Consider the following 25,981-nt stretch of genomic DNA (forward strand, 5'->3'; position numbering starts at 1 on the left):
AACAATTTGGTGAATGATCCCTCATTTACACTCATTTCTTCTGATTGAATGGAAATGTCATAGTTCACAGAATGTTAGCCTGTGTCTGAAGTGCACCGAAAAAGCTCTGCAAGGTCCTCACTTGATGTGCTGCCTGCCCTGGGGTAGTATGTCCTTGCCTGTCTCATTGGAGGCAGAGCCACACCTCACACGTTGCAGCACTTTTTGCCTTTTCTGGAGCAGTTCAGCTGTCACCTGGCTCTGAACTAGCACTGAAGAGCATGGCACCAGAAAAGGCTAATCTAATACAAGCCAGTCCCTTGAGACTGCAGCCACTTGCTGTAGTAAGACTATCTGGCACATGTTTTAGCAGCAGTCTAATTTCTAATACCATCCCCCTTTTTTGTGGCTGTAGAAATTTAAGGCTGTGCTTTAGTAAAAACACAGAAGGGGTTGATTAAAGCAAACTGCTAGAGAAAACTGCAAAGAAAAAACCTTCTTCCTTCTTGTTCCCAGGAAGCTTGTGGGCTGTCTCCAAAGAGTGGTTATGCTTTGTCCACTGAATCTGAAGGATTGCAGCTCTTGTGACTTTCTGTCAACCATAGGGAAAAGCATTCTAGACTGTGCCTGGCTTAAAGATGTCTTCTCAAGTTTGGTGTTAATACAGGTGAAACACCTGTGTATCTTCTCAGTGTGGATGCAAACCACAGCAAGACACAAGCTCAGGAACTGCTAATCAGAGGCCCCTTGCAGCACAAACCTGCCTAGTGCAGACAGGTCTCCCTTGCTGAGAGCACCATGAAGGACATCATGGTAACTAAATTAGTGGTGTTCATAGACAGCCGGAGTTTAGCTCCTCCATTAGGACACAGATCCATGTTCAAAGCTGATGTTGCAATACTGGGTATTGCAGGCATTAATATTTTCCCTCTAGTGTTTTCAATCACTTGGAGGTGCTATGGCTGGTGTGCAATGATTGCTGCGATAGTGTGGCCACATCTCTCCTTTTAAGTGGTGTGCTCCCAACCTTCTGTTTGTTTAGTCCTACTTCTTTAGACAGGAGGCTCCTGAGGGCAGGGGTGGAGCCTTCTTCTCAGCTGCCAAGGGCACAGTGTGGTTTGTGAGCTACCAAAGGTGAATATGAAAAAAGGCAGCAGGCTGGGAACTCCTGCACATGTCCATGCAGCTGGAAAAATACACTCTGTGGCTTTTGTCAGCATAAAGCAAGAGCTTGGCTGGATCAGATAAATGACTGTAATGACAGTCACACAGTTAACAGATGTGATGTATTTCGGGCATTTGTTTTTCATTGTCCCTCGGAATATTGACCAGCGCTGTTGGCTTTATTCCTGTCCTGATTTTATGGCAGAAATCACAGATGCCCCAGGTGGGGCAATGGCCCTGCTTCTTTTGAAAAGGAAGCAGGAGGGGGACGGATGGAGTGCAGCTTTCCCGTGTGTGCACGACACAGAGCACGGCGTGGCAGCCACCGAAATTCCGAGGGCAGGAGCTGCTCGGAGGGCATCGCGGCGGATGGGGGTGCAGGACCGGGGCGCTCACCCGCGGGACGAGGCGGGAGGAGGCGGCTGGGCCGGGCAGGGGTGAGCCAGGCCGCCTCCCGACGGGGCGGACCGGGGCGGGACTAGGGAAATAGGGGCCGGTTTTGTGCGTAGGGTGGCAGGTGTAGTGATGAGGAGCGAGGCTCGGCGGGCTGGAGAAGGTGACCCCGCACGGCAGCCCCGACAGCGGCCCGCTCGCACGGGATGGCAGTGACCTCGCCGCGCTGTTCCCGTCGCTGAGTGCTGTGGAGCCTCCTCTGCCAGTGCCATTGCAATTGCCATGCCTCCCCAGGAGCTCCTGGATTACGCACCCGCCCTGCGGAGACACAGCCCGCCCCGGGGCAGCGGCCCGGAGCTGGGCATCAAGTGCGTGCTGGTGGGCGATGGCGCCGTGGGCAAGACCAGCCTGGTGGTCAGCTACACCACCAACGGGTACCCCGACGAGTACCAGCCCACCGCCCTTGACACCTTCTCCGGTAGGTGCCCTCCCGGGCTGCGCGGGATCTGGGGCGGCGGGGGATGATCCCCATCCGACGCGGCATCGGGACGAGCGGGGCGGAGGTGAGCGCTCCCAGTGCCGCAGCTGCCGGCGGTGCTGCGCGCCGGGTGCTCTGCGGCCAGCGCAGCCCGGGGGCCCACAGCCCGAGGGCGTTTCTGTGACTCGGACCGACTCCTTCGGGCATTTTCGAGGTTTAGCGGATGGAGGTCCTGCGTTCTGCAGCTCTGTGTCAACCCAGCGTGTATCGAGTTGGTTTGCAAGTGCCATGACCTTGGGCACCTTCCTGGTTTTGTGGTGTTGTTATGACTAAATAGATGGGGGCTTAATTTTTTCGTTATTGTTGTTTGTGGTGGTTTTAGCTTCAGAAATATCACAGCATTGCACTGTAGGCTTTGTAGCTTCAACTGACATTCAGGAAAACCATCCTATTCCCCACGTGAGTGCTGAAGTTAGCATTGAAGAGAAGTTGGCAAAAAGTTGAAGAGCTTTGTAAGTCAGGCTAGAATTGCCTTCCCTTTCAGCTGATGAGCTCTCATTAGTTTCCACTTTCCTAAATGCTATCTTTGTTCTTGTTCTACATTCCTCTTCCTTTGGGCTCCGATTTCTAATATAAACCCCAGAAGAATACAAAGCCCTTTGAATGATTTCTTATCTTTATTTGATATGAAAAAACACAACAGTCCTTGATAATACAGATTGGTAGATTAGAGATGTGCTCGAGTCAGACCAGGAATGAGACATCTAATGTGTCATAGTCTCAGGGTGCTTAGAGGGAGTGTTTTGTTTGTCTGAATGTCCCCCCACTTGCTCAGTTTTATACTGGGAAATGTTGAGTGTATGGTTTGGGCTAAGAGAGGCTTAAAATTACTGTTATTAGCCTGCACATTTTTTTTGAAAGGGCAAATCCATAATAAAATTATCCAGAAAGGTGAAGGCAGCATGAGTGCAGAGATGCCCACATTAGCAATAGGCAATCTGAAAATAGCTGCACATGGGTTTAGCCCCAGTCTGGATGTCCCAAGTACTAAGCCTGCCTTCAGAGGTGCATAGGATTTGCTACTGATAGAAATCAAAAACATTAAAAATAGGTATTCTGAAGTTCAGTTTCTGCTTCTTGTGAGGAAATGGGAGAATAGATAAGTTTCCCTTCCCACCCCTGCTCTTAACCTGAATAAATCTGAGGAAAGTCCCTTCCTGAATTCAAAAATTATGGTTCAGGATCCACTTCAGAAATTTCAACCCAATTCCTCCCACTCTTGGGGAATACCTGCAATTGCAACTGCCAGCAGAACTGAGCAGTTTACATCCTGACTTTAATCCTGGTCATGGGACTGTGATGCCAATAACAAGATAGGGCAAGGTATTGCATTATTAGGGAAACGGCTCTGGGACAGTGACCCAGCCACATACATCTCTGGGTGCTACCTCCTGCTGGGTGTCACTGCCAGGTAGAGCAGCCTTGGGTGAAACGCGTACTCAGTGACCTTTCTCCACCAGGCTATCCTGTTCTGCCGGCCCCTTCGCTATTGTACCGTGATCCATCCTCATCCTGAGGGCGCGGACCTTGTGAGGGCGGTATTTGGAGGGCTGTTGCAGAGTTGCTAGTGTAGCTCAGACTAGCAGGAGATATGACAAAACTTCGTGCAAACACTGGAGCAGTAGGTAATATATGTGGTGCCTGTCTTCTGAAGACAGCAAAACATTTCAGAGATGCTAATTCCTTCTCTCAATGCACTTATGAGACAGAGGAAACCAGATACTAGAAAGGCAAATGCCTGCTGCCTTGAAGATCAAGTCAGGATCTAGCAGGTCCTTTGATCAGGGACAGGTTTCTCTTCCTCCTCTGGGGCAAAGATATGGTAACAACCCAACTTTTTCCCAGTCACAAGGAAGCAATGACTTTCAGCTATGCCGTGAGGAGTGGCACTGTGGTGGACGCACCCACCCCTTCATTTTTCCTCCAGTCTCCCACCAAACTTCAGGCCATCTTTTGTCTGTGTCTCCCTCTTCCTCCCCCCACCCCCCCCCCCCCCCCCCCCCCCCCACTGCTTTCAGGGAGGAGTGTTCTCCTTCAGAAGCTTGTGTTAAACTCTCTGAGTCAGTTATTTCTATCAGTTTTCTCGCCTGACTGATTACTTCAAGAATTCCAAAAACTTGATCTGGCTTCTGGTTGGGAGTTTTTTTGTTTGCTTTTGCTTTTGTTTTTAATGAAGAAGACAATAAAACCTCCTCTTTGCACAGAGAAATGGAGTTTTGCTAGCTCGTGTCAAGTGCCAGCCATTGTCACCTTAGCCTCAATGTCTGCCTCTATTCACCCAACCACAACCCCATCCACTTTGTCTGGACTTTCAAGTGACTTCCAGCTCCCTAGCCATTTTCTCCTTTTCCTCAATTCCTAACCAGTCTCTGTGGTATCTATGTGCTTAAACATCTAACAGTTTCATTCCAGATTTCCATCAGAGGTCCTGCCAGCCCTCAGTCTGAGTCAGCTGATACCACATGAAGGCTTACTGTGATTAGGGAGTGAAATGGGAGCAAACTTTACATGGGTAACTAAGCAGTTTTCCAGTTTTCAGTGTGTGGATAGTCTCTAAAGGGGATGTCACTCATCACTGTTTCCTTAATAGCTTCTTCATTTCAAAGATGGGTTTAGGTCTTTGTTTTTCCTTAGCTAGGACACTCACAGAATTTTTTTTTAAAAGCCAGATTTCTGGTCTGAATGGGAAAAATCTCTCAATAGCTTGTTTGAGAGTGATTTGAGTTTCCTTGGCCAAGAAGCTAGGAGCAAGTTGCTGAAGTTCTCAGTTTGTTTTTATCCTTATCTTCTTTCCTGTGCTGTGGAAGAAGGATGAGTTGTTAATGAGGACACTGTTTGGCTAAGGGTTCCTCTTTTCTAGAGGAACAGTTGCTCAGTAATGTGGAACTATTCTTTCAAAATACTGGACAAGTACACAAAACACCTGAGAGCCAACAAAATCAGAAGGTCTGTTGCAGGTCTCTTAATGTTCCCAGTGCAAGCTTCAGCTGTTTTAGGAAGGTTTGGGAGGACAGTCAGCTAGGAGGACAGACTTAAGTGACTTCAGTGAGTCTGTTCAATGGGATACGACCCGCAGTGCTTGGGAATGGCCCCTAAAAGTGTGTGTGTGAATGCTGATCAACTGCTTTAGACTCATCCTCATTCTCTTTCTGCTACAGTGCAGGTCCTTGTGGATGGAGCCCCTGTCCGGATTCAGCTGTGGGACACTGCTGGACAGGTAAGCTCTATCAAAGCATATTCCAGTTCTGATCCTGTGGGACAGGGACTGTTGCAGGCTTTGAGGAAGGCAGTGTTGAACTGGGAAGAAAGGAAATGCACTAGCCCAGCACCAGCCATTTGGTGAATGGCTCTGAAACTTGTGTCTGAAACGTGGCATGGCCACAAAATCAGCACAATGCTCTGCCTCTGAGGGTCTTTCTATCCTAGTTAACATGTGAAAAAGCTACTGAAGTATCATGCTGTTAGAAGATCAGTCCAGTGAAGACTTCTTTTTATTTCCCCCCCTCTTCTGTTTTCCCCCCTTCCTTTTCTACAGGAGGACTTTGACTGTTTACGTTCTCTTTGTTATCCTGACACCGACGTCTTCCTTGTCTGCTTCAGTGTGGTAAACCCAAGCTCCTTCCAAAATATTACTGAGAAGTGGATCCCTGAGATACGAACTCACAACCCCCGGGCACCAGTGCTGCTAGTGGGGACTCAGGCAGACTTGCGGGACGATGTCAATGTCCTCATCAGCCTGGATCGCTACCATGTGAAGCCTGTGCCCCGGCCTCAGGCAGAAGGTCTAGCTGACAAAATCCGGGCTGAAGCCTACCTGGAATGCTCAGCACTGACTCAAAAGAACCTCAAAGAAGTTTTTGACATGGCCATTGTCAGTGGTGTTGAGCACAAAGCACGGCAGGAAAAGAAGATGACTGCCAAAGGCATCAAGACTCTCTCCAAGTGCCGCTGGAAGAAGTTCTTTTGCTTTGTCTGAAGACGCTTTAAAGGAAGGGGAAAGAAGCACCTAAAGCCAGTATTGGCTCTGCACCTTCTTGGAGTGACTGCTCCTATGGCCCCAGCAAGGAGGGTATGATAAGCTGCTGGGCTTGGAAACCTGTGTCTTGCTGGGTACAGTATCAGATGCCTGGGAGACATGAACTAGATTGCCACTGTGCCAAGATGTAGAATGGTCCAGGCAGCTATAATACCTGCTGGACATGTCTGTAGTGTCCCAGACTAAGGGGAGCCTTTAATACATGAAGACTCAGTACCCCAGAACAGGCAGGTTCCTTACATTGTTCAAAATGACCAGTTTCCTGGTCGAAGCTCACACACTTTTGAAGTTCTGATGCAGCATAATAAATGTGGGGGACTTTTGAAATCGGCCTGTGTTTTGGCTGATTTACAGGCTTGGCAGAGAGTAGGGCAGGGGCGACTGCAATGTGGTCAGACATGGGCTGCAGAGTTTGTAACATGAGACTTGGGTTCCCCCTCTGATTCCGTTTGCCTAAGTAGGTAGAAGTTACATGGCTGTGAAAAAGCAGCACTCTTTCTTAAAGGCCCTCTATTGAGAGTACCCTTGAGAAGGTATTTCCTAAATAAATGCCATTAGCAGGCTGAAGAGAAAATGGACTGGGAGCTATAGTAATACTTTGAGCAAAACTTTTTTTGAGAGGACTGTCTACTGGGGGCCAGTGTTATAGTCCTATCTTAAGAGATAGTTGTGAACTTGGGGACCTACTTTGAAAGGCTTTTTGTGTGTGTGGTGTTTTGGGAGAAAGAACAGGTGAGGAACGGTGATGAACGGCTCTGTCTAGAAGCGACAAAACTGTCAGCAAAGGCTTTATAACACTACCAGGGGATGAAATGTAGAGGGAGAGCCATGCATGTAATGAAAGAACAGAGAAGGAAGAAAAAGAAGAGAATAAAAAGGAAAAAGATGGAATGGAGAAAGGGAGATGGAGAAGGAAAGAAGAATGAATGTTATTAAATGAAAGTTGTGATTCTACTTAGCTGAGATCCTAATATTCAGGGAATATTCTAGGGACCTGAAAAATTTGCTAGTGGTATCAATTTCAAAGTAATATTATCCATACATTCAGTTCAGAATCAAAAGGAGGATGTTGTAGTGAGAGTTCCTCTTCATCAGTAAAATCCTCCGTTTCAGATCTACACAAGAGAACAGAACTTACCTTGTACAGTTCTTCCTGAGGCTGCAGAACAGGAAGGGAGGGTACAGGGCTTATTTCTGTTGTGCTTCCATTTCTTAAAAGTCACTGCTTTATCTGCTGAAATCAAAAGCAAAGGCAATCCATGAAATTTCTGCTGGAGAAAAACATTCACTGTGTTTGCTCCCTTCCCCTCTCACCTGTTTCTCAGGGGATTAATATCCTTGTGGCTCTATTCACATTTTATTACAGAACTTTCATCAATTTCTAAATCTTCATTTGCGGAGACATTTCATTTTGGTTTATGTAGCAGAGGGTGTGACAGGTCTGTCAAGCAATACTTTCAATACTCAGGGGGTTCTCTCCATCTGGCCATGACCAATCACTTTGGGAATGCTCTGGAGTGATGTGACAGAAAGAGATATAGCTATGGATGGTTTGCCCTGGTCCAAAAGCAAGCTTACATGAGCTAGTGAGCCTGTAAAAAGACAAATGCAAGTAATGCAGTCTGGCTCTAAAGAAATGCCTGCAAACATCTCTCACAACTATCTCTTTTTGTGGTGCAGCTCACGTAGTCCCTAGGACATGAGACAAGACTGCTGTCTCCCTGGGCAGTATTGCAGGATGAAAGAGGTGGATGAGTTTTCCTGCGAAGGGAAGTTGCCCACAGCCTTGGAGCTACTTGAAGGGTAAAGCTTCGAGACCTGAAAAGGATGGTGTAGCAAAATGAGCTGAATGTTGAAAGGACTCCTCCTACTGAAATGCCATTCAGGTTCAGGAGGAGTCCTAAGAGGTGGTGAGTATAGAGGCAGTAGTTAGGAGTGACATGTCTGACAAAGGTTTAGGTAGGACACCACTTCCTGAACAAAGCCCTCAGCAATGCATCCCTGCATGTATTCCTACCTGTACAGGCACCTTTGCTGTATGACTAGTTCGGTTTGTTGGGTCTTTACACATTTCTTTAGCCTGTGAGACCGGGAGCTGTGGTGTGACCTGCCAAAGAGCATGCCATACCCCTATGGAGAAAATCCACAGGTGGAAAGAGCACCAACCTCTCTCCTGCTGAGGAGAGCAAGGGTTGTCCTGCAGTAGCTTGGATTATTTCATTCTGGAAAAGAAACTGTACTAAGAGCTACTTTCTTCCTCTATGATTGCATCTAATATTTGGTCAAATAAATTTTTTTTAATGTCCACAATTTGTGTTTGTAATTTTGTCACTGAAAATCAAGTTGGGCTTTAACATGGAGGAAAAGTTATTCCATTTTACTGACAATAGCATAAGAGGGAAAATAGCCTCAATTCTCACTCCATGTCCTAACCACCATTAGCAATGGTAAAAATCGCCTCATACCTGAAACCTTCCTAGTTCCTTCTGTCACCTCAGTTAATCTTTCTCTACCTCAGCAGCCAGTCAGGGTGAAAGTTCCTGGGGGGGATGGAGTAGCAAACATCCAAAGCTTTCAATGCCTCTCCCCAGAAGCCACCATCCAGGGGTCAGTCAGGAGGCCCTCCCAGCACTCTGAATCAAGCCCGTGTAGGACTTGCATTTGGAGCCTTAATAACAGCATGTTGCTCTGTCATTAGGCTGGTGGGTAATTTAGCAACCAGTTTTATTTAATGTACCTTGGTAGTTAAACACTGTTCAAGTGCTGAAAAATTTTGCCTGTGTCACACAGGATGCAAAGGTTCTATCCAAGACAGCTCACAGGACTCCTCCTTTTAGCCCCATCTTCAGCATTACAGATAGGTCAAGACCCCTGCCTGTCCACATCTGGGCTCCCATAGCTGCTCCAAAGTCAGAGGACTGGGAAATGAGGCTGCTGAGGGTGCAGTGTGGTGGTTCAGCAGAGAGCTAGGAGAGAAAATAGACAAACCCCCCAAAATGTCACAGAGGTAATGAGCAAATAGGATTCAGAAATTAGAAGGGAATAGGAAACTAATGCCAACAAAACACGATTGGGGAACTTGTGTTTTGTGTGGGGAGGTTGTTGTGGGGTTTTGGGGGTAGTGGTGTTTTGTGATTGTTTTTTTGTTTGTTTGTAGTTGGGGGGTTTTTTGGTTGGTTTTTTGTTTTTGTTTAACAAAGTCTGAGATCACACTGTCCTCCTGCGATCTACTGTTTGCTAGATGTGAAGTAACCTGTGGGAATATTTGGAACAGGCTCCCAGCTTTGCAGCTTCCTGGCACTAAAGCTTACAGAAGAACCTGTGAATGGAAATAGCAGCAAAGTGTGAATTAACTTTACTGGGGAGTGAGTCATTCCACTGAGCCATATCCTGTCATGTGCACAATAAGCACTCTAAAACTCCCTGAAACCCGTGAACAAAGCTGAACTCCTGGGTGGGGGTGTGAATCTATCTCGTTAAATGGAGTTTCCTACTAAAGCCACCTGAAGTGTCTGTAAAGCCTTGCTCTAGTCCTCTCCGTGATGCAGTACTGGATCTGTGCTTTGGTAGTTTGGACTTGTTTCTGCCTTGCAGTGTTGCTTGACCATCCTGTATTTTCAGATGCTGCTGGGAGCACAGGGGAGTTCCTGGGATATGGTTGCTAACACAAACTGCCCCACCAAGCTGGATGAAGCTAGCTCAGCCCATTACTAGGCCAGCACAATTCCTCACAAGTGATGCCTACTTTTATACCAGAAAGGATCTGTATGATTAGTTGATCTGACTTGCTCCATCAGAGCATGTTCAGCATCAGATGTTAAAAGTACCTCCTTTCTTTCTCAGGACTCTAACTTGGATCCTGGACAGCAGACTTCTTCACAGTCCTTGCATCCAGCAGAGTAACTGATCAGGGATTCCCACCTGCATAGGCAACACTGCAAGTACTTCAGGTACATACCATGTTGTATAAATCCATATGAAAGCCGGTGTGCTTGCTGCCACTCTCAGCTGCCATCTCCGAAGGAGCTGAGCTCAGGTGTCAGCAATGGTAGGAACACAGTATGGAAAGGAAGGACCCTTTAGTTTCCTTTTTCAGTAGGTAGCACACCTTAAATAGGCTTAATTATGCCAAGAAGGTTCCCAGCTGGCAACACTTTCCTGAGCTTCCACTGAACCCTGACTGAGAATTAATCCCCAAAATAATACCAAGTTTCGTCTGACTCAGCACAGCCTCCTTCCAGCACCAGAAGGGCAGGTCTAAAAGTCCTTTTGGAGATCTTTATGCCCTGTAAATTACATCCTATTTACTTTGAAGGGACAGGCTGAATTATTATGAAGTGAGCTGACGAGAGTCCAGCAGGAGGAACCCTGCTGAAACCTGTGAATGGCATCCTCTCCCATTTCCTGAGAGGGGTGTGATTGCATTAACAACCTTATCACTTTCTTAACACCCCTCAATATAATCCTCAGGTGCTAACCGGCTTTTTTCTTCAGATTACTCCAAGTTTAATGCTATGTATGAATTAAGCAACCATTTCCAGCTTGGAAGCAGGGTCTGGCTTGACTTTTCTCAGCTGTAGTGGCAGCTAAGTAATCTGCTTCACCTTTGTTCTTAATACCTCTCTGCTAGGTTGGCCCCCTCCTGTGGTCCTCTCTGCAGCCTCTCAAAGAGCAGCATGGGAACACCAGAGGAGCAGGAGAGAGCAGAGACATTGCTTAAACAGACACTGTCATCACAAGGAATGTTTGTCCTGTCACAGACGGTGTGTTAATAGAACTGCTGCTCTTCCATCCTGCTGAGAGGTCCCCTCTGCCCAATATGCTGTCCTTATGATCTGCTTATACATCTTGGCTCTCCTTTACAGCATTTCCTCTCCTGGAGCCCTGCTAAATCACTCTGTAGTGAGGCTGGGAGATAAAGCAGATATACAAAGAAACCACTTGAACTTTACAGTATGGTTCCAAGACTATTCTCGCTGTACCGGAGGATGTTGGTTGAGACCCAGCACCTAGTCTGCATCTTCTCACAGAAAAGGAATCACAGAGCTGGCCCAGCTGGTACCTGGCCCTCTTGGAAGCTGCTTACTCATGACTCTGCTGAGTCCAGCCCTGGGCTCTCTGTTCCCACAGTATAAATACAGCATTTTACTTGCAAAGACCTATTGCACAAGAGAGCAAGGTATGTTTCAACGTATCCCTGGGACAGGTTGCCTTTGCTGCAGACCCACGTGATCCCCATTCCCAGGGTGACACCATGCCCTTTCCAGCTCCTGGACTGAACTGCTCAGCATCCAAACTTGCTGGACTTGTTCTGGAGGAGCAGGAGGAGATGTGGGTCCCATCCTCCCCCTCCAACCCCTTATCCCCAGCACTGCCCCTAGGGCAGTGTTGTGAACTGAAATACTCTGGTTTCTGCTGCTATGGAGGAACATCAGGTGCAGAGAAATTTGGCTTGCAGACAAGTTTCACCACGAGTCACTGAGCCAGGCTTTTCTTTCCCATGAGATAATCTTGGGCGGGGCAGACAATCTCTTAAAATTAAAATACAATGAAAAGACAAGGGCTTCCCAGGGTCTAGGGTAAAGCTCCCTTTCCTTGTTTTCTCAGAAAGCAAGCCAGGTTCTGCTGAAACCTTCCCCAGGCTTTTGGTGCAGCAGGAAATGCTGCAGTGGCAGCCTCAGAGTCAGGCCCGATTTCTTGGCCAGGGTACGGTACCTGCTGCTCCCCCAGCTCCCAGCTAGCACCCAGGGCCCACCCACGGGACCTGGCTCTGCTGGTGGTGAGGGTGGAAGAGCTTGACCTCCCATGGAGGAACCTCCATAGACCTGCAGAAGAGGACAGTGGGAGAATGCAGTTTAGCGAATCAGGCACAGACAGCAAAGCCCGTGGCACCCCAATGGCTGCACTGCCATCATTGTGCTGGTGATACAGTGGGGCTTTCTGGTAGGGGCAGCACTGCTGATTTCCAGGCAATTACCTACATGTAATTGCTTGTGGCGGTCGTTTAACAGCACAGATGTTAGACTTTGGGGAGCTCAGGGCACTCAAGTTGTGGGCTTGCCCCTTCTTCAACCATCCGCATAAGCATCTTGCCCTGCCACCGAGCTTAACCCTCTGCTTCACCAGGGAAAGACCTAGTTACAAAGCTCAGTGCCAGCAGGGACTCAGGGATCTAGCTGGGATCTGTCAGGGATCTAACTTGGAACTCACTTGCGATGCTTCAACACCTCAGCCCCGGAGACTGAGGTGCTTTCTCATACGAAAGGGAGAGTCAGCATCACGTGCTGCAGCAGGGCTCATTGTGGGAGGATTTGGTTTTCCCGTCACAGACTGCATCCCTGCAGGGCTGGATGGGAGAGAGGCTGGGAAAATGCTGCCCAAGCAGTGAAAATGGGTTTCTGATGGTATTGCAGGATCCTTGCTGCTCTCCTGCAGCAAAGCCCTTTGCTGGGCCCCCTGCCTGGGGAGCAGCGTGTGCCTGGGGACGGCTGGTGCCTGCTGTGGCCAGAACCGCTGGGATGGCTCTTCACAGCGCTGAGGCAGGAGGAGCAGCCAACCCAGCAGGGCTTCAGAAACAGCGCATTCATTTTCCCTGCCAGTAAGCCAGAGAGCGCCTGGGGCGGGCTGATGACGCACAGCACACCTGAGATCATTTTCATGGGAATAGACCCGTGAGAGACAGCGAGAGGAAGAGTCAGGGAAACTCTCCCAGCACTTCAGTCAGTGTCAGCATTCACAGGGCAGATTTCACAAGATAAACAAAAGCCTTTAATAACTGCACTGGAGGGAGACACTGAAACCCTGTGAAACCTCTGCCAGGAAAGAAGAGCAGCAGGCTTCTCACGGAACACCAACGCCACCAGCCAGCCAGAGACTTGGCAGGCACAGAGAAAAAAAGGCTTACAAAAACCAAACCATAAAGATCCAAGTGTGGGTACCCAAGCTGTACTCCCAGCTGTGGATAGTAGTACACATGGTGCTATATATAGCACAGAGGAATATTCATTCCACTTGCTAAGGGGTTTTAATAAAAGGGAGCAGATGAAAGACGTCAGCCACCCTGGAATATTATCTGGGCAGCAGTGTATAATTTGAAGGGAGGGTAGGAGAGGATATCTAATGTTGTGATATCTTCTATAGGATGATTTGGTTTATTTCTTGTAAGCCGGATAGATTTGTAGAATAACAAGTTATTAGCATCTAACAGTAAAGTCTTACATGTACAAGACTCCTTTCACAGGATGCTAAGCCTGAAATATGGGGACTGTATGCTAACCAATAAAATACAACCATACCTTGGGAGGAAGAGGACATCCTGTAGTGCCTGCCTGGCTGCCTTATAAGTGCCGGTAACAGCAGTATCCTACCTCTTTCTGTGCAGTGCATTTATTCACCATCTCCAGACATTTCTTTTTGGATTATAAAGACACTGCATTAGGTATTGTAGAGAGGGTAAGTCTAGATATAATTTTTGTTGTCAGAAACCTGGAAACGCAGACCCAGGCATTAACATCATTTCCCTGTGTGGTTTTGAGGGAATGACTTTCCCTTTTCCATTTGCAAGAGACAGTTCCTTGCCCTCCATAGTGTGATATTCATGGAGTGCCATAGCAGGATAAGGGTTATTGCCAGGAATATCAGAGCACTTCTCCACACAGTCCTCAAAATGAGACTAAGGTTCTGAAATGTGTCCAGACACCTGTCTCCATTATTGTCTTCTGTGAGTTTCCAGAGAGAACAGGAAAACCAAACTCTCTTGATTATAGCTCAGGATCTGGGGTTTAGGTAATTAAGGGAGAAATTCAGTATTCATTTAGAGCAGGTGTCTCCAACCTTTAGAGCTGTTGAAGGAAACACAAAAACTGTAGTCTGCAAAATTAGGAGGTGATTAAAAGAAAGCCCTATACCTATTGCTATTTAAATAGTACATATGCCACCTTGGTGATATGGTAGGATAGGAGGAAGACTGAAACACAGTGTCTTTATATAGCTATAAAGTCCCCAGGGAATAATAAAGAGTTGGACCCAAAATGCAGAATGTGGGAAATTCAGGTCTGCTCTGCTGCTTCCACCTGATATCTGTAGCTCAGGCAGAACTATCTGAGCATAGCCACAGCCAGGGCGGATGAGACAACACCACACAGGAGGTCTGGGGACCCAGCAGCAGCAAGAACTGTTTTTGAACAAGACTGAGAACTAGTTTTAATCAAGGATGGAGAAAGAGCATCCCACTCTGAGTTTATCATTTTTAGGATGGGCAGAGCAGGAAGAGGTATTCTGACTATTGAGACACCTCTGCAGAGCTTAGTAGACAAGAGCAACTGACAGGAGTAGCACATGCTTCCCAGGCCAGCTCTCTGGGTAAGCAGCTGATGGCCCAGGCAGGTGTGCCCGAACCCATATTGAATTATGTGTTGCTGGGCTGTCATGATACATGACTGGATGAAGCTAGCTTACCACCACCAAACTCTGATCATGCCTCCCAACTAAGGTACAGCCAGATTCTCAGGTGCAAAAAGATATATTTGAGGGGCACAAAACTCTCCTGTTGACACTTGCTGTCAGGCATGTATTGGACGGTTTCTCTCTCCCTTTTCCAGAGGTGAGACCAGAATGGAGCTGCAGAGCACCTTGACAGTGTGTTCATCAGGAGGGAATGGCACACTCCGGAGTGCAGCCTTCCTTCTTCTTCATCCAGATACATAGCCAGTAAAGAGGAAGTTTTGCTTCTGCTAAATATCAGTGCTGACTTCACTGATACTGCCCCTCTGTATTTTATTGGCACCTACTGGAAATCTCTGGCCACATCTCTGGTCTAAATAATTACATCCTCCAAGCAAGAAAGGGTGAAGGGGCAGCATGAGCATTTAAATTTTACAAATGGGACTCTACAGCAAGCCCTGTTTACTCTTCCCTAAAGTAATTTCTATACATCAAGAAGCATAAACTAGTAGGAAGAGACCGAATTCTGCTCTCAACCTTCCATCCTAGAGCATGGCTTCATTGGTAATTAAAAACTACATCTTAGCTTAATTTTCTTCTCCCACTTGGCTGTACTCTATCTTACCCCCATCTCAAAGAGGCATGTCAGTCCTTTCATATCCTCACTGGAGTTCACAGAGGTTTGCCAGCATTAATCAGAGGCAATTACCTCTGCCTCTTTAGGCAGGGATATCAGACCTGAGCCTAGAGTGACTCATCCCAAGATCGCTTTCCCCTCTAAGGTTCTTCCAGACATCTCCTTTGACTGAAGACCTCAGCTGGTGCCTTTGGTCATTCTACACCTGGGAAACTCTCCTGGCAAGGAACAAGCCCCAACTACTACACAGTCTCATGTGCTCCACATCCCTGTCTTTTCATCTCACTTGGTGGAACTGATAAGAGGGTTACAGGCAGATGCTGGCCAGGAATTATCTAAACAACATTTTCACATTTTGATAGATTATCTTTTTTCAAGGGACTTTTGGGTGGAACTATCCTGTTTTGGTGACCACCTATATCAATGCAGCCGGGGCTGCTGGATCACAGGCCTGTTCTCAGCAGTGAGTCTGTATGAACCTTGGAGGAACCCAATCACACTGACCACTCCTGATGCAGACATCTCCAGGATTCCCGCCTTCTAGCTGAGAAGAAATGAGTTGCACCTTCAACCTTTGCAGCTCTGATGCATCTTCTGTGGGAAGAGAGATCCCTCAGAGGTGAACAGACCATGCCGCTTCTTTCATTTATGAGAGAAAGAACTCATGATTTCCTAGAGGGAAAGTTTTCCATCCTACAGAAATCCCAGGGTTCAGTGTGGGTCACAAGAAAAATATACATTGGAATGTTTGCTAGGAATATTCCAAAGTAGTAGAAACATATGTCCCAGAGAAAAAATGGAGTTCCAGCAAGCTGTAGCACTTGAAAGTGAAAAATTATAACTATGCACAATATGAAAGAGATACTTTGTTACCACTAATGTTACTACTACTTAGTAAATAATGTTTTTGTTATTCAGCTCAGCCTGCCAACACCTACTCTTGAGTGTTGGCTGTAGAGACCCTTCCCACTGAAGCCTGCGTCAACCTCATGGAGATCCTGACTGCAAATAACACTCAGGTGGCCCTGGCCCACCAACCTGCATGTATCTCCAGAGCTCCAAGCAAGTGTTTGCAGGAGAGCAAAAGAAATCTGATGATTTAAAAGGGAACAAACTTTCAGCACAAACTCTCTGGGTCGTCAGGGAGCAGAGCATTTCACATCACACCTGCCACGCTATGAAATGAAGTTGGAAAAGTATGAGTGTTAGGGGCCTGTTAGGATAATGGCATGAGGATTGCTGCCCTTTTATTTCTTCCCTTCCCCTCCCAGCAGCCCACCAGCTAGGACAGATTTCTCTGCTGTTCTGAAATAATGTGGATGTTCTGTCTGTAGATCTGGCTTTGGGGTGCTTCTGTGCAAATACACTGCTTTGGTATTCTGGGGTCAAGAAGATAAAATGAGCAGGAAGGAAAGCAACTGACTGAAAATAAAGCACATCTCAGTAAAGAGATGAAAAATACTAAGAGGTAATCCAGTTTTGTGTAGAAGGGCCAGAGAAAAAGGGCCTACCTCTCACAAGGGCTGGAAAGCTCCTTGTGGGGGACTCAGCCCACATGTAGGGTGCTGCACGCAGAGTCCTGTCTCAGCAGTGCTGAGTGAGCAGGGTATGAATGCTTTATGCAAAGCATTCCCCTGCAAAATAAATATTGCTCTGGATGTAAGGAAGCTTCCCAGTCATAATATGCATCGCTGATTGCAGAGTTGCCAAGAAGAAGATGGTTCTGAAGTTGATGAAAGCAGCTCTGTAAGCACCCTGAACCGGCAGGGGCTGGCTGGACAGCAGCTCACATCCCACAGTTTACCTGTTCATGCTGAACACTGACCTATTTTCAAAGGCAGAACCTCAACTCAGTGAGCAGAGAGGAAAAATGGACATGAGGCAAAAGTGCAAATGTCTTCTGCCTTTTTTTTGGGCTGGCTCTTCCCTGTTTACTAAAACCCTTTTTCATCTTCTTAGCCAGAATATATATCCCTGTTCTTAAAAGGTGGACAATAGCCTCCTTACCAGCAGAAATTACCTCTGTGTTGTGAAGAGGACAGGGACACGGAAAGCAGGCTTCTCTGACAGGGCAAGCCTTTCCATCACAGCAAAACACTGTGGTGTATAACAGGCTACAACGCTGTTTTGGTGCCCATTGTTCCTTTGCATAAAAGCCTTTGAACCAGAGTTAGTAATTATGGGAGCCACATTGTGCACAGTTCCTCAGCTGCTGATATGTTTATCTGTGGAGCATCAATCTGACTTGCTTCCAGGAGGTTTAGATGGCATGGGGTCATGCTTGCATCAGCTCATAAACTCCTCAGAGCTGGGTTGATCTCTTTCTTTTGTATCTGTGAAGCACACAGCATCAATGAATTCCCCACCCCTTATTTAAATAGCTGCCTCAATTCAGCAATGACAACGGGCAAGGCTTTAAGGCGTGGGGACTGGAGAGGCACTGCAAAGGTGCAGGAGTGTTTCCTGGCAGTTTCAGGAGGTTGAAAACAGAGGGGCTTTTAAACGAAATGAACAAACAGATCTTGCTATGCTAAAATACATTTTGTCATGAAAACACAAAGGTTTGCTTTCCTCACACCCTGTCTGGACTTTGGCCAAGCATGACTGACAAACAAATGACTTAGTCACTGGTCATGGCAGAATCCTCTTTGACATCTACCTTTACCTGGGAGGAATAGGGATGCTTGGGCAGCAGGGCAGTCCCTCTGATTTGTCCTAGGGTGAATCAGCAATCTTAGCTTCATTAGACACACTAAGGATTTCTAAAATCTCTCTTATTTTGTGAGATTTTTGCTAATCCTATGGAGCCAGGAGATCCAGTACTCTAACCATCAGATATGTGGGATGAACTGTAAGAAGAGGTTGAGGCATAGCCTCTTCGTGAGATACTCAGCTTGCTCATGCTAGGGGTAGAAAAAAAGCTTTTTAAAGAAAAGAAAAATTTTTGGCACAAATGAAATGAGTGTGAACAGGACAAAATTCAAGACAGGTTAGAAAGCAGATTTCTTTTGGTCACAAAGCCTGGAAGTTCTGGAGAGGTTTTCAGATGGAACACTGTGAGAACAAACTCCTCCCCATGGAGACTGAGCATGTCTTGTTTGTGATGACAAAGTTGTCTAAAATATAAGGTAAGTGGACGTGAGTCAGGAGGCCCTTTCCAGCCTGGTATTCAAAGCAGTTTCAGAGAACTGCTGTACCTTACAATTACAATCACACTGGGGATGGCTCCTGTGCTTTGTGCAGATCCACAACACTCATCTTTTCAGAAATTTGGACCATACTATGTGCAACATGTATTACTCCACTCTAATTGCAGCACAGACAAGCATAGATTCGGTTAGGAAGCAAACATCCTTTGTCTCATTGCTTTCAGTGGCCACTTTTAAGATGCACTGAGCATCATCTCTTCGCTTGTAACAGAGTCAGGAGCCTGACCTTCCAATCATCACTTTTTTTTTGAGAGACAACTGGGCAGAGAACTGATTTCCTTACTGCTTGGACTGGGACAAGAACTCTGTCCCCACAGTCACCCACAGGTTTGGACTCACAAAAATCCACCCAAGACATCAGGAGCATAGCATCTCGGAAGACAGCCCCAAACCCTTGTCATGGAGGCAGCAGTCTGGTCACAAGGAGGTGGCTAGTCAAGCTCTGAATGTTTCAAGGAGAAGTTGTTTTGTGCTCTGCTCCAAGAAGATGAAAGGCACCCTGGAGAGGACAGTTTGGTTCATCTTTGCTGAAAAACATCATTAAGCTGGGTGAGAAGACAGCCAGGTTGTTTTTCCCTTCACACAGCTGCTGGACATCTCCCACAGATAGGAGCATGGGTCCCATATGGATACACTGGGGTGAACAGTTCCTTATCTTGAATTTTGCTGTAGGACACTCAGCTGAAGTTAGCTTTCTGGGAATGAGGCACTATTTTTTTCAGCCAAGCATATTTTCAATCATTAGGGCTTCCATGATGCTCTCTGCAAGGTTTACAAGTATCCCACCCAAACTGCTATTGGAGCGCTTTGAACAGTGTCAAAAATCTCCTTAGTCACTCAAACTGGAAAAATCTATTACCACTTCCTTTCTTGACACCAGTACATCTGGTGCAGAACATTTACAGTGTCCAGGAACATACAGAGAGATACAGTGCTTCCGTGATTGGAGAAAGATGCTATCTCCTGCCTGATGCTGTGATACTTGGATTGTGCCACATGGTCTGGCAGTTCCAGACGTCTTGCAATGCGTATCAGAAGTCTCTGGGGCAAAAACCAAAGAGACAGGAAAGAAGGGTGTGCTGAGAGTCAAACAAAGGTAGAGTTTATGGGAAAGTGAAGAGGAGGGGGGCAAACAAGCAATAGGAAGTTAAGACTTTGAACAAGCCCAGTCATGACTCCAGTACCAGTTTTACCTGTCTGCTGCCTGACCACAGCCCAGTCTGCCCAATGACTTCAGTGGGAACTGGGCTGCTGAGCAGCACTGAGCATGGGGTTTGTCTGCTGGTGGTGTTCCTGTGGAGGAGAGGTGACTGAGACATGATTCAGTGAGTGTGTCAGTCAGCTGGCAGCCCTTGCCACAGGTCCATATGCAGGAACCAGAAGTGGCTCTGGAGAGGAAACACTGATCCACGTATAAAATCTCTATTACAGGACTTGGGAAGCAAGTGGATATTGACAGAGGAGGATTCAGTGATCTCTGCAGCCCACCTCAAGCTTCATATGGTTGCTGAAAGGGAGACCCTGGTTACAGAACTAGGTATATTCACAAGTCATTACAGCTTAACATGATCCCCCCTTTCTTCCATTAGGGAGACATGACCCTCCCTATCCAAAACATCTTCCTTTCTCCTACCCAACACAGTGTAATGATCTGGCCAAGCCTTGAGCTTGGTAAGAAGAGGCAGCACTCAATTAAAACAGCAAACCATCTGGGCACACAAGCCCTTCTGCAGTTTGAAACAGAAACAACATACTATTTTGGATTTCATTAGTTACCTATCAGTTAGGCCTTTTTCTCTTTTCTCAGGAGGAAAAGTCATTAGGACCTATGAAGTAAAAAGGGCATTAGTTGGGCAGAGTCAGGAAAAACAGTTATCTCCCAGGGAAGGACAGGCATCCTGTGCTCCCTGCTATCCTCATTTCCCTGGTTACTTCTTAAGGTCTGGAGATGATAACTCCAATGCATTTCTGCTTTGCTTCTGCTAAAGAGAACAAGTGAAGGGGGGCTCGAGTACCCAATCTACAGGTTGTCTGAGGCCTGTGAGCACCTCAGCCACAAAAATCTTCTGGAGGAATTTCATTGGAGTTCAGGAAGGGGAGCAGGGACAAGGGGCTTCATTACCTCTAGACTAGAAACCTGCTGAGCTCTTCAGGGCTACAGAAATAATAATTAAAACAAACAAACCAAAAACAAAAAACCCCCCACAAATTAAACTGCTACTACCACTTTTTTTTTCCCCCCACCCAGAGGGTGATACTGTGTGGATGAAAATTCGGAGCGTGCACTTCCAGGGATGCAGGCCATGCCAGCCAGGGTTCAGAGCATCCCTTCCTAACTGGGAGAGGCTTTTCCCCTGACTTACTGATGGTCACAGACACAAGCCTGCCAAGAAGTACTTGGCCTGCTGTCTCAGGTGACTTATGCAAAATAATTGATCCCTTTTGCCCCAGTCACAGATTCTACTTGACCATACACTCCTGGGCATTTGTAGCCCACTCATCCTGCTGCAGAAATCCAGGCTCGAGGGAGAAGCTTTTGCAGTTTTACATGCATGTTTCACCACTCCTGTTTCCTGGCTCTTTCCTAATGGCTTCCTTGGAACAGACTGTCAGAAGAGTTTCCAGCCCACAGCTGGCTAATCATGCACAATTAACATAAACAATTAAACATAAACTGAACATAGTGGGGAATAAATGAAAGCTGGGAAAGCCCCCTTTTCTCAGCAGCTGGATGAGGCAATTTACAGAAAGCCTGGAGGCATGGGAAACAAATGAGCCTTTCATGAGATTGTGGGTCCATGTGAAAGAGCAGATGAGGGCAGTTTAGGGAAGTGCTTCTGTACCTCTCAGCCCCAGTGATGTGGGCCAAGGCAGGACAGCAGGTGAGCTCCCTGCCCCAGACACCAGCCCTGCTGAAAACAGTGCAGGGGTGCAGGGTAAAGCACTCCGAACCATGGGGAGGGCCAAGGGGTGAGATGGCAATGTTACTCACAGTCTGCCAATGAAGAGATACGCTGAGCAGGGACTTGACTTGCAGGCCAACAGGCAGCACCTGGATGCAGTTTTCTAGAGCTTCAGTCCAGTGCTGTGGAGCCAGGGCATATAGGGCTAGGAGAGATGTTGGGGATGATGGGTATGGTTGATGTTTCTGGGTAGCTTCCCTCAGAGATGCTCTCCAAGCCATGTTCCTGTAGGTTCTCTTCTGCCAGTGCTGGTGGCAGAAGAGCTGGGATGCCCTGGGGAGTTGGTTCAAGGAGCTGTAGTAGCAGAAAACAGGTCCCTGAAAAGTGAATAGCTTTTTGCCAGAATGTTTTGGGGGGAGCAGTGATAATGTGAAGAAAGCAGTCTGAGCATGGGACTACTCCTTCAGCTAGGGCTAGCTGCAGGACAGAATGAGTTGTAATGCTGAACTACTCCTTTGGACTCAATTTTCACCATGAGCTCTGCAGGCTTCGGTTTACCCAGGGGTCCTGCCCTGTCTTACACCCTTGGCCGGAGGCTCCCACCATAGAGAGGCCTGGGCCAGCCTAGCAGGAAACTCACCCAGCAGAGAAACAGAATGTCCCACCAAGTGGACTTGCCTGGCACTTGACGATATGAAGACCAGCACCTGTGTAATAGAGCCCAGCTCACCTCCAGTGTGCAGAGACAAATGTGTGCAGCCATCAGGAAGAAACTGCAGTGGATTGTGAAACATCAGCTGTGAGGTACAGCATGTGAGATCCTAGATCAGTTCCTTGCATCCAGGGCCTTGTGGAGGAAGAGGAGCCTAGTGGTGAAAAAACACTGATGAAAACAAATAGTTATTTTCTTGGTACTTGGGCTTCCCTTTGGACTACTTGCCCCAGGGTTGGCCAACAGTGGAATTTCCCCCAGTACACAATGCTTTTGGTATTCAAATGACAGTGTTTGGAACACTGACTATTTCCAAGCACAGTCCTTTAGATGCTTACTGATTTTCTGATGGCCAGGTATTTGCATGGGTTTTACAGTCTTGTGTGTTTAAGACAGTAATGTGATGACAATGCAATAAAAAAGGAAGAAGATAAAGCCTCCCTGGCTGAGAACACGAATATACAAGGTGATGGGAAGGATGATACTGGGCACACACATTGTGCCAGCTCTTCCCTTTATCTAAGGGGTTGTTCTCTGACTCTGTCTCTGACTTAGTAGTTGAATGGGGAGATAAGTGGAAGTAGGATAAAAACAGCATGGCTGAGCAGCATAGGATTGGTGGATGAATCAGCTGGCAGAAGACATGGCAGGCAAGAGGCGATTCCTTGGCAAATCTGTTTTTCATTTAAAGCAGATTAGCCCAGGTTTTGGGGTAAAGGGGAAAAGACCTTCCCCTGTCCCAAAATACTAAGATGAGAGGGAAAGGAAGATTTGTTGACAGGGTGTAATTCTACAGCATAAGCAGGGATAGTTTCTAAATATGAGAACCAGTTCAAACTGGTTTAACAGAAACTTCATGCACCAAAAACCTCTAGAGAGGACATTAGAATAAGAGCATTGCATCCTCTCTGGCAACTCCCGTCTGCTCAGCTGCGGAGCCACATGGTCCGTGCAACGACCCCATAGCTCCCCAAAGCATCTGCCTCTGTTGTTCATTGTGTCACAAATGCCACTCCATCTCTAATATAGATTTGCAGCTGCCTCCAAGGCAAAGAAGGGTTGTGTGATGAAGCTTGGGAGACATAGCTACCAGCTTCCAAATTTGATGACAGTCTACAAAAGAACTGTTTTGGCTTGCTTGGGTTTTAATGAAGACTCTACTGCCTGAAGTCCTCTGATTACAGGAAAAAAAATCTCTTTTTTCTTTCAAAACGTAGTCTGTACGTTGGGAGCACTAGAAGTCAGCAAAAAAATCTGGGAAACTTATTCAGAAGATAAAGAGCAATCACAAATAGATAAAAGCACCCACATGTTTGTTTTTTTCAAAGTCTCACTGAAAAGTTTTTGGGGTTGGACTGGTGACCCCAGTATCTGGGGTAACCCATACAAAACCAAGGGGAAGCAGACCCAGGGCACAGAGGACCCACAAGAGGTTTGGGAGGCCTTAGGTCCATTCTCTGTTCTTTTGAAGGTTGTACCAGCTCCCTCCTGTCTTGCAGGTGATTATGATATTTCGAGAACCTGTGGAGTATGGGAATATGGACAATAACATTACCACAGATGAGGAAGAAGGGAACAGGGCCTCACAGCTAATGGAGCTCGTAGAGGCCCACATCTCACACCTGAGCACCAACTCCAGCAGTGCACAATGTCCCTGCTGGTTTTACAGTACAGTGTCCAAAGCAACCCCAGTGGGATATTAAGATATTGCTGTCCCCTCTTGCGGACATCTCAAAGGAGCCGGCAAACCACCCTGGGCAGCTGGTCTGGCTGAACAATACTCCATACTGAATAAAAAATGCAGCAGTGCAGTCTGCAGCTGCTGGTAGAGGCAGGAGGCAAGCAGAAGAGCTCTGAGCTCCAGCTGAGGGTGCAGCTGGGGGAGGGAAGGACTCCCACGACGCCTATGTGAGAGGGACACTATCGTTTAATTTAAAGAAGAGTTTCTGACTGATGGAGTCCCAGCAGCTCAAACTTCTGGGCCAATGTTTTGCTTCAACTGGTCACAAGTATTTTTTAACAATCCTGAAGCAGCTGTCATGTGGGTCAGGTGTATCAGGGCAGAGAACAAAGACACAAATGTTTTTGCATGCACTGAGACTCGTGAAAAAATTCTCTTCTTCTTACTGGAGCGCCTGGTTGGCTCCAGCAGGACTCCTGGCCTCTGCATCTCCTGTCATCATTTTGTATATCCTCTCATGTAGGCTGGCTCTGGGCAAATTAGCAAAGATGGTAATGAAACACTGGATCTGGCCCCTGCAAAATCTTCTAGAGCTGTTACAGGAACCGATGGTTAGTCTCAAAACTCCTGACACAGCTGGAGATGAGGACATCTTGGAGAGGAAACCACTGAATGAGGGCCACAGAAACTGTCACGCCTGAGGTGGCACCTTGCCCAGGAAATACTTACTGGTCAAGTTTCCTTGCAGAAAGGTTCTTCCAAGCCCTGTTACATACTGCAGAAGAGATCAGAGTTGCTAGAATTTCTGGAGCTGACTGTATTTCTCTGTGACTATAAGCTATTACGGTAACATTACAGTTCTGTACGTGATGAACAAGAGAAAATATTTCCAATTTCTCCATTTCTTCAGGGAGAAAAAGGGGGAAAAAAGAGTTTCTGGAAAGTTTTCACAGGTTATTTCTCACACAGGCACTACTTTAGTGAGCAGTGTTTGCTACCGCTGGACTAGCCATGGTACTTCAAATCCGCATCTGCTCCACTTAGGAGCTCCAAGCACACTGCAGTAGGAGCCTGCCACAGTGGGGCCATCGCTTGTCAGGTCGGGACAGCTACTGTGTTTAGTTGCAGAGCCATTGTGCCACAGGGAAGCCAGAGACACCCAATACTCAGCTGTGAGCTGATGCTTCCTGCATCCCAGCCACACAAATGTGAGGTCCCCTCCAGCCTGCTGGGATTATCTCAGCCAAAAGCTTGGTAAAGTCCTCTTTCCTGACAGTCAGAGCAAGGTGGATAAAAAGCTTTGCTGGTCAGGAAGGTCAGAGAGGCTCCGTGGTCATCCTTTTGCAGAAATGGAGACCATCAACAGGCCAGACTGGACACTTGTGGAGGGGCAGTAGGTTCTGCTCGGTGGGGCAGCATGGAGGGCAGCAGCTCTCAGGGTCTGGCAGGAGCCTGCCTCTGCAAGGCATGCAAACAACCCCCTGGAAAACACTAACCTTCGTGGGGAAGGCATTGCCTGCACGCACTGCAAGGACAAGGGGCAGCTCCAGACCTTGGAGCCTCCTGCACTGCAGAGCAGCTGTGGGGGGACATACTGGTAAGCTCTGCACCAGGAGAAGCAGCTCTGCCCCAAACCATCCAACGGCTTCACACAACTGTGTTTTCCTGGCCACAGCTGAGGATTAGAGGATCCTCACAGAGGATCCATATAGAGGATGTGCTCCCTGTCTGGCATAGCCAGCAGAATGGGGCAACTCAGCTTTCACTCAACAGTGTTCCTGCTTAGTGGGCAGCGAGGCAGCCACTCTTCACCGCTGGTCTTTGAGGAGTGGGATTCTCATTTTGCAGAAAGTTTCAAACTCTGGGCTCCCGTTCCTGTCCAAAAAACAAACACATTTTCCGGACCTGGGATTTCCTGGGGAGCAGAAGCCCTTGCGTCAGGCAGGGAGTATGGGGGCTGAAGACAGGTGGGACTTAGGGGGTGCAGGCCTGCAAACTGCAAAGGGAAAGACTCAGGCTGGACCTGCAGCCTCCAGCAGGACCGTGTCCAACACCAGGGGACAAAAAGGTGTGCTATAAGTGAAAGAGACAGCCAAGCACATACCCACCTCTCTCTGGAGAGTCAAGAGAAGCAGCCATGGTTTCAGGCAGCACTCCCAAGCCAGGCTCCCTCTGGGAGCGGTGACCCCATCGGCTAAGCTGAGCTGGGCTCAGCAGAGCTGCTCCTGGGGCAGCACTTCAGAGGACAAGGGGAATAATGTCTGTACTTATGCCTAGAAACAGCTGG

At 47.4% G+C, this 25,981-nt stretch overlaps 1 protein-coding gene across 1 annotated transcript; it reads left to right on the forward strand.

The window, feature by feature from the left end:
• Nucleotides 1-1,613: 1,613 nt before the first annotated feature.
• On the forward strand, nt 1,614-8,386 carry RHOV (ras homolog family member V). Its single transcript, XM_027750177.2, has 3 exons — nt 1,614-2,014; nt 5,233-5,291; nt 5,610-8,386. The coding sequence occupies exons 1-3, from the start codon at nt 1,819-1,821 to the stop codon at nt 6,048-6,050; spliced, it is 696 nt and encodes a 231-aa protein (XP_027605978.1). The 5' UTR covers nt 1,614-1,818; the 3' UTR covers nt 6,051-8,386.
• The last annotated feature ends 17,595 nt before the right edge of the window (nt 8,387-25,981 follow it).

This window comes from Pipra filicauda, unplaced genomic scaffold, assembly GCF_003945595.2.
Source record: "Pipra filicauda isolate LSUMZ 115617 unplaced genomic scaffold, ASM394559v2 scaffold6_size6359152_pilon, whole genome shotgun sequence".
Classification (NCBI taxonomy): Eukaryota; Metazoa; Chordata; class Aves; order Passeriformes; family Pipridae; genus Pipra; species Pipra filicauda.